Below are 9,331 nucleotides of genomic sequence, written 5' to 3' on the forward strand. Positions count from 1 at the left end.
TCTAATTAACCATTTATAAAGTAAACCTTTATAGGTCAAGGTATGGCCTTCAACGCGGAGCCTTGGCTAACACCGAACAGCAAGCTATAAAGGGCCTAAAATATTACCAGTGTAAAACCATTCAAACGCGAAAACCAACGGTCTAATAAAAACGAGAAACGAGAAACACTTATAAACCACATAAACAGACGACAACTACTGAAGATCAGTTTCCTGATTTAGGACAGGTGCAACAATTGCATCGGGATTAGCCGTTGTAATGGTACCACAAATTCTCTCTACTAAAGTATAACATCACAACATAATAGGATAATGAAAATAATTTTGTTGTTAAGTTGTATAATATACCGTTTAGGAATACCAAGAAATTTGTTTCAAAGATCGGTGTTTTGGATGAATTATTTCTACCACAATTTAAATAATTTACTTGAGAGAGCATCTTTCTTTTTCTTTTATTCGTGTATTTTATATGTTTATCTGTATTGGGTCTGCAGTGCTGATTACAAGTTTGTGAAGGAAAAATCATGTTACAGTCGATTGCATTGAGTGTGTAGGCAAAGGTAATATATTTGGTTAGCTTGCGTGTTAGCTGAACCGTGAAGTCATTATAAGTTCAAGTATACTACCCTCATTTCAAAGTAGCCTAGTCCAACAAACATATATATTGGTTATCTGTCGGACTATTCTACTCTAAAAGTGAGTTATTTTCCCTAACTTCAAAATGACTTCATGCTTCAGCTAGCAAGCTTACCAAAGATATTACTTTTGTCTACACACTCAATGCAATCGGCTGTAAGTTTTGCAGAACCTTTGTAAGTATATTAATATTTAAAGAAGTGTTTTGCCATTTGTATGTGTGTTTATTTAGTAGTTATTCAAAACTTAACTTGGATACGAAAGATTTCAAAACATATGTTTTAATCAGGATAATCCACTTTCACTGAATTAACTTACACAGTTTAAAAAATCGTATGGCTTAGAAAATTTTTAAAAAAAAGAAGAAAAAATCCCGTGTCCAGACAGTCGGAAACCAGGTTGAAATAGAACAAAAGAAGCTCTTTGTTAGAGAAGGCGATAAATGTTTACTGTATTGTTTACTATAGTGACAATTTTTTTAAAAGTTAATAGAAACAAACAAAGTTGCAATTTTCTTCTCAATTCCGAGGTGTTTATTTTAAAAACACCATTTGCATAAGTTTTCAAGTTATCTAGTTCATAGTTAAGCAGAACAATAAAATATCAAGTCGACGACATGGGTATCTTCCAAGTTGGACGACAAAAATGCATAACCTCCGACTTTTTTTTTTAAATTACCACGGATGGAAAACATATCAATCTATTAGTTCAGTAATTTTCGTGTCTGCCCTTCCATTATGTGACTGAAGAAAAAATCCAAAAAATGGATAACAATTGTATCAAAAGAGAAAATCGAGTGCACCTTTTTATGTTAGGCCGTGTTTGAGTTGAGTATTTTGTCTTGATATCGTACAAAGTGAGAATATCTCATACATCGTCTCGCTTCAGATTCTATTATTTTTATATATTAAAGCTACAGGTTAACGTTATAACACAAAAAAAAATCACAGTACTAAAAGATAAAATATATAGGTCAAGTGAAATACCTATCTAATGAGTCACAAAAACAGTGAAGGTGTGTTCGAATAGCTATTTTTTTACTGAAAGTACTTGACGACAGTCTTTCAAGTTTGATAATGAAAATACATATCTTCGAAAAATTCTATTTTTTTTGTGTGTGATTACTAGAGTGTATAGTCTTCATACATTAAAAAAATCTAGTCTGCCCTTCCACGAAATATTTTATTAGAATTTTTTTAAATGTTTATGAATTTTCGAAAATTCCACCTGACAGACAAAAGTTTTAAGTTGAATCAATGCAGACAAGATTATTAACTGATGCTCATTAGCTAGTTGATACATTTGTCTTTAAAAATACAACTGACATATAAGGATCGTAATGGTGAAATGTGGATAATTTTATCGGTTTCCAACAGCAAAATTGGTAGCGCTTCAGCCCTACAATGGCTTCAGTTTCTACAATTGTGAAAATGAACTGGCGTAATGGGGAGATAATTTTGACGAAGTGAGATCCTGACTGCAGACTGATGCCTTACTAATAGAAAGCCGTACATTGACCTTTAATGGTTTACTCTTATAAAGTGTGTCTTTGATGGAGAGTTGTCTATTTGGCACTCCATACCACTTCTTCCTATATCTTGTTGTTTTGAAAAGCTAATTTATTGCGAAATTACTACCTACTTACTACTAGTAATAAACCCTTTGCTTTTGCCTTCTCAGAAAAATACGCAAAAGTACAGTAATAAGATAACTTGTTAATCAACACAGCGTAACTTGGAAACAAAATGCTAGAATAAAGCTTAATTAAAGTCTATTGATAACAGATCCTTCAAGACTTTTTATTAAGAACATGGAATGTAAATAAAATAGAATAAATAACAATTATTCATCAACACACATCTTTGCTTTTTTTCTGCCCTTTGATACACGATAAGGACCGAAAAAATCCACTGATTCTGACAGCAAATGAGGGTTTTTTTCCGGTATTATTGGTACTCATTTCAACCTCTTTCGCATCTTTTTCGGGATTTTCTTTTCTTTCATTGTTTTCAATATTATCACAGCTGATTATCTGTTCTTCTATTTTCTCTGTTTTGTTCTCTGTTTCGTTTTTCGTGACATCATTTTGTGTTTCCCCATCAACATCAATAGTTTTATCCTTTTTCTCCATTTCGTCTTCGTTATTCTCTGTCTCTCCATTTGTTTTCACTGTTTTTAAATCATTGTGTTTTTCCTGAACAACATCAATCGCTTTGACTTGTTTTTTCTTTTCGTCCTTTACTCTTTGCTTCTCGATCTTCTTCATTTCTGGAAACATAAACGTAAACGTTGAAATTTAATTCCAAAAAGTATATTTTTATTAAGTTTTTAAACTTAGATTCTTAATAGTGTTTGTTTGTTTGGTTGGTTGGTTGTTTGTTGTTGTTTGTTTTTTTGTTGTTTTTTTTGGGGGGGGGGGGTTGTTTGTTGCGTTTTTTTGTGGGGAGGTAATGTCCTCATCCGAAATTTGCGTATGTACACATGTTGTCCTTCTTTTCACTAAACTACCAAGTTATTTCAAACAAACTGCAAATAAGTCAAATTGTTCATAAATTTTATGTGTCTCGTCGTGATTTCGATTCAAACTATATTTTTGGAAGGTCATAAATGTGCTTATGTAGTAGAAATCTGAACGTTTAAATTCTGTGAATTATATCTTAGAAAGCTATAGCGCCAGTATATATAATAGTGGAAATTCTAACTAGCCAAGAGATTACATACAGTTATTAGTTAAGTTTGATAAGTTTCGATCTATGTGTTTGACTGTCCCTCTTGAATCTTTCGTCCCTCTTTTTTAAGTGCTTCATACTAGATAGTTTTTAGTTTTTAACGCTACACAACCATGTTAAATTTTGTTTTCATATACATGATTACATTTTGAAAAGTGAAATGTGATGATAGAATTCAAAATTGATACATTTTTCTAATTATGTGTTTTCCTTCATTGACACGTCGTGTTGAAGAAGAAACAAGACTGTTCGCCGTGTCACCGGCGTGCACATGAACTCGTTTAATAAGAAGAAATCTGAAGTTAGTTGACATGACAATTAAATAAATACCCTTTTCCAACATCTTTTGTGCTTTTTCTCCCATCTTATTCATCTTTTTTCTTCTCTTTTCTTCCTTCTTCCTAAATAAATTGACATACTTGTCGTATTTCTTCATATTCTTTTCGATAGCTTTACATTGAGCTTGTATGTTCTTTTTCTCTTCCTTAGACTTTTTCAACTGTAATTTTTCTTCTTTTATAATTTCTCTTCTCTTCCTTTTTTCGTCATTTTTTGTTTCTTTGTCATTCGCTGATCCATTTTGACCAGAATTCTGGACTGGATCCTACAAACATATAACATTTAACATGTAATACCTTCGTGGGTGGTGTTGTCACTCATATCTCTCTCTCTCTCTAGAAATTACGACTAATCTCTCTCTCTCTACACTCTACAAATTACGAATTATCTCTCTCTCTCTCTCTCTACAAATTACGACTCATCTCTCTCTCTACAAATTACGACTAATCTCTCTATATTGTTGTTTGTTTCATTGTTAAAACCTTTAACTTACTGTATGCTTATTCAGAACAGCAATTCAGACACTATTGCAGTAATAGCTTAACTTGTGATTGATACCTGTATCCTGGGAACAGTATATCTATTAATATATATGTTCCTGCTGTATCATAATTTACAATTGCACGTTTACTAATTTCCTCTTATTTATCTATTGTACCTTATTGTTCTGCTCGATGTCATTCTTTGGTGGATTCTGTGCATTCCTATATTTGTTTATCATTTTGATTGCAAATTCTAGAAATAAAAAAAATTAATATTTTTAAAATAACTTACGTTTCCTGGGCCAAAATATTTAGTGGTAACATTCTGTTTTATCATGTTATTCTGTTGCACTATTTTTCCATGTTGACCTATTACAAATGGTTTACTTTTATACATTATAACTTGGATGGAGAGTTGTCTCATTTGTGCTCTTACCACATCTTCTTATATCTATACTGGAATTGATTTAGTGTTCTCAAACACGTTTTAGCCCGACACATTCTTTAGGTGGCTACTGGCCGTCCAGTCACATATTGTGCTTACACCAACTTCATTAGCAATCATACCACGTCTCCTTATTTACAGCACATTTCAGCTAATGGTAATATCTTTGGTTAGCTTGCTTGTTAGCTGAACCGTGAAGTCATTGTTATGCAAGGAAATCTCCCTCCTTTTAATGTAGCTTAGTCCTACAGAGAGATAATTTTTTTTATCTGTTGGGCTAGTCTATTATTAAAGGAGGGAAGTTTACCTTACCTAACAATGACTTCACGGTTCAGCTAATAAGCAAGCTAACCATGCAAAGATATTACCATTAGCTACATACTGACTGAAATGTGCTGTAATCAGATATGTCATTAGCAGTGAAGAAATTTGATAAATATTCGTAACAGATTTAGAACTAGCAAATGGTTATAGTAACAATTCAACAAAATTATGAAAGGAACATTTCAATTACCCATTCTTTCCTCTCTTGTCATATCCTCAATATTTTCTGGTAACTCCTCTTCTTCGTTTTCACTTTCTTTTGGAACATCCTCATCCTTGTCTGGTAACTCCTCTTCTTCGTTTTCACTTTCTTTTGGAACATCCTCATCCTTGTCTGGTAACTCCTCTTCTTCGTTTTTTCTTTCTATTGGAACATCCTCATCCTTGTCTGGTAACTCCTCTTCTTCGTTTTTTCTTTCTGTTGGAACATCCTCATCCTTGTCTGGTAACTCCTCTTCTTCGTTTTCACATTCTTTTGGAACATCCTCATCCTTGTCTGGTAACTCCTCTTCTTCGTTTTCACATTCTTTTGGAACATCCTCATCCTTGTCTGGTAACTCCTCTTCTTCGTTTTCACTTTCTTTTGGAACATCCTCATCCTTGTCTGGTAACTCCTCTTCTTCATTTTCACTTTCTTTTGGAACAGCCTCATCCTTGTCTGGTCTCTCCTCATCATTTATGTTTATACTTTCTATTAAAATAATTAAATAAATATTCATATTATAGGAAAATCAGCCAGTTTACACATTTTAAATACTGGTAATCAAATATTAAATTTCAAACGGAAAGATTGAGATGGTACATAAAATCATTCTTTACAAACTGTAAAAACAGCATAATTGGTTAAACAGTTTATATTTAGCGCCCTTGTTTGATGGCTGTAAGCTTAACTTATTCACGAATTTTAGCGAGACATATTGTATATGGTGCTTGGCCGTTGATGTCTCCCCGCAATCTTAATCTTGAATCGAAAGAGAAAACTATCAAACGTAATCAAACGAAATAATACAGAAAACATCTTGCAAAACTGTGAACAGATATAGACTTACATACAGTGACAGAATCGAACTGACAATATTTTTTGGACAATACTTGAACTGTTTATCCAACTATAAGCCTGATTTTAATAAGATGCTCTGAGAAAAAACTTCTCTCTTTCATTATTATTATAACTGACTTACTTAATTTCATATTCCAGACTGGCCCCTTTGCTTCTGCGTCCTTTTTGTCAAGTATGTTTTCAAGCGAACATTCAAATTCAGCCGTACTCAAACTTGCCTCACAGAAGCCAGACAATGCAAAATGCTCATTTTCTTCTTCACTAGTGGACATTCTTAACCTATAAATTGTTGAATAACTATAATGGTTAAAATTCATCACGAAATCCTTTTACCCGGCACCCCCCCTTTTCCCCGTTTGTTTTATATTTATGGTCTTCCCGGTTTGGGCTACTGTTATATGTTTTATTTCCAAAATGTTTGTCTAAAGTTAGTTCTATGACATATGACCTCAGGGCATTATTTACTATTTCTATTTTGCATTTCTGATAAAAAAAAAAAATACTATCGCATTAAAAACAAAAAAAAAACGTTAAAAATTGAATAAGAATGCAAAGTCATATGTTATAGGACTAGTCTAAAGTAAGAATGTTTTTTCTGGAATCTTTTTTTGTGGATTTAACATTTTTAAGAGGTCCCGATAATTGTAAAGAATGAATTTAACAGAAATGTCCATGCACTGAACCTGAGATGTTTATGCCTTCAGCAATAAAAAAAAATATAATGTCTTTGACTCGATTTGAGATCATACTGCTATTTCTTAAATGCAGATTTTGAGTTTAAAGGGGGTTTCTAATAAATAAATGGATAAAAAAAAAACCAAGTGAATTGAAAAAAGTGAAATAACATTACTCACCAGACTAGTCTTTCTAATTGTCTAATGTCTAAAATGCCGAACAGAATTAATTTTATGTCTTATAAAATTTTACCCTGCTACAACGTATTGGCGATATATCGACAATAACGTCGGCATTGGATACGTTTATGACGAAGTATTGTAACAGCGCAGCTGCGGGATGGTTTTGTCCGATTCTCTGTTATCTTCTTTTTCTGAGTGCTGACGACCAATGAGTAACTGTTGTTATCCGTGTTTTTTGTTAGTTGTTTTAGTTAATAAGTTGTTCCCCGTGTTTGTTAGCTTTGTGACGGGATTGCTTCCCTTATAAAAACTTAGTAGATACTTAGTCAGCCGTAAGCGATTGAGCGAAGGAAGTACTTCTTTAGCTCAGTCGGTATACGCGCTGCCTTGTAACACAGAGGTACCGGGTTCGAGTCCCGGTGGAGACAAGCAATTTTGTAATGAAATTCGTGCTCTCCGGTTACATTGGCGCCCAACAATAATAACCCACGGTTAGAAGAATTACCTACTCAGGTTAAAATATAAATATAAAAAAGATGAAAGTATCATCATTATAGAGTATATAATGACTCTTGAGGTGGGGGAAGTGTGACGGGATTGCTTCCCTTAGAAAAACTTATTAGATACTTAGTCAGCCGTAAGCGGTTGAGCTAAGGAAGTACTTCTTTAGCTCAGTCGGTATACGCGCTGCCTTGTAACACAGAGGTACCGGGTTCGATTCCCGGTGGAGACAAGCAATTTTGTAATGAAATTCGTGCTCTCCGGTTAGAGCTTATTGTGTTAGATGATAAGTTGTTATCTGTGTTTATTGATTTATTCTGTTAGTTAATCAGTTGTAACCCATGTTTGTTAGTTTATTGCGTTAGTTAGAAAGCTGTTGCTCGTTTTTGTTAATTCATTGTGTTAGTTAATATAAGTTGTTATCCGTGTTTTCTAATTTATTGTGTTATTTAATAAGTTGTTATTATAAGTCAATAGTATTTGTTATGCAGTTGTATTAGCATTGGCACATCTTTTTTCCAAGGAGATTGTTTAGCCATTTACCTTCAGTCAGGGTGCATATCTTACATGTTAAAGTATTGCTATTTTGATTTCAACATTTGCATTATCAGATTATCAAAATTACAAAAAGAAAGCGAGACATATCTCTGTGATTACTGTTTATTGCTTATTGCTAAAGATTGAATGGTGGCCTATAGATATTGACTTTTAATTTCATTAGTATTTTTATTTAGCCGCTTGTCCATTGTTGAAGTTTGTATGGTGGCCTCATTACAATTAGATTACTGTTTCATGTATTACTGTAAAAATCATTGAATAATAAGGAGTCCATCACCTGATTGGAGATCAACGTTAACAAGCATTCTGCATGGCAATTCATAGTCATCTACTGATTAAAAAATCATTGTATTAGAACATAAATAGCAGGTTAATATCTCTAAGCATGTTGAAAAAAGGTGTTGGATAACTGATTATTTCAGTGCATTTTCTAGGTCAAAGGACCACAACTGGGCACAAAATCATCCGTATGAAACAAATTTCGATCTTAATCTGTATCTTAAAATTGTCATGATAAAACTATTGATCAATTTACAAATCAAGCATGGCAATTGTTGTTTTTTTAGGAAACCTGATTATTTCAGTGAATTTTCTAGGTCCAAGGATCATAACTCTGCACAAAATCAGAATAAGACCGGAACAAAATTCGTACTCGGACCTTAATCATCTACGAAAAATATATACTAATTATCAAATCAATATCTTCAAACATGACCAGCAAAAATGCGGAAAACTGATTATGTCATCTACAAAACTATGCAGGGAAAGTGGAAGTCATCAACGGAACAAAACATGGAATTGGACAGTAATCTTCACAATTGTACAGACAATACCAACACCAGACAACAGAAATACAAGGCATAACAACGCAACAACAATCGACAGAAATATAGAAAACATCACCCGACATTACTATATAAAGACATTTAAAAAAATCAGCAATATTACTAAGCAGTACACCATGGCGGATTCAGGGGGAGGTTTCCAGTGGTTTGAAATCACCCCTTTTTTTGGACGATCAATGCATTTGAATGGGGACATATGCCTGGAATCCTCTTTTTATCTTGGAACCCCCCTTTTGGTAGATGACTGGGTCCGCTTTTGAGTACGGTCTTCAACACGAAGCCTTGGCTCACATTGAACAGCAAACTATGAAAATAAAAGGCCCCAAAAATGAGCTTGAATGTTCCATTGGTATCATTCGCCTTACTTAGTATAATCACCTCTGTGGTCTCGATCATTGTAGCATGATCGGCTCGAGTGCAGGAGGTTGTGAAACAGATTCGCGATCGAGCCAAACCCAAGGATGCTTTGCTTTTAAGCTAAGCATGCGGTATTCAGGAGTAAGGGCAAATAATCGTCGCATTGGAATAAGAACTAGTTCAGTCATGAAGATTTCA

The 9,331-nt window shown here is 33.6% G+C and overlaps 1 protein-coding gene across 1 annotated transcript; it reads right to left on the reverse strand.

Moving 5' to 3' along the window:
• Nucleotides 1-2,414: 2,414 nt before the first annotated feature.
• On the reverse strand, nucleotides 2,415-5,674 carry LOC139515158 (DNA ligase 1-like). Its single transcript, XM_071304721.1, has 4 exons — nucleotides 5,146-5,674; nucleotides 4,363-4,439; nucleotides 3,696-3,969; nucleotides 2,415-2,904 (listed from the first exon to the last, which is right to left on the reverse strand). The coding sequence occupies exons 1-4, from the start codon at nucleotides 5,672-5,674 to the stop codon at nucleotides 2,486-2,488; spliced, it is 1,299 nt and encodes a 432-aa protein (XP_071160822.1). The 3' UTR covers nucleotides 2,415-2,485.
• Between the last annotated feature and the right edge of the window lie 3,657 nt (nucleotides 5,675-9,331).

The sequence above is a fragment of the Mytilus edulis genome, chromosome 3, assembly GCF_963676685.1.
Source record: "Mytilus edulis chromosome 3, xbMytEdul2.2, whole genome shotgun sequence".
Lineage (NCBI taxonomy): Eukaryota > Metazoa > Mollusca > Bivalvia > Mytilida > Mytilidae > Mytilus > Mytilus edulis.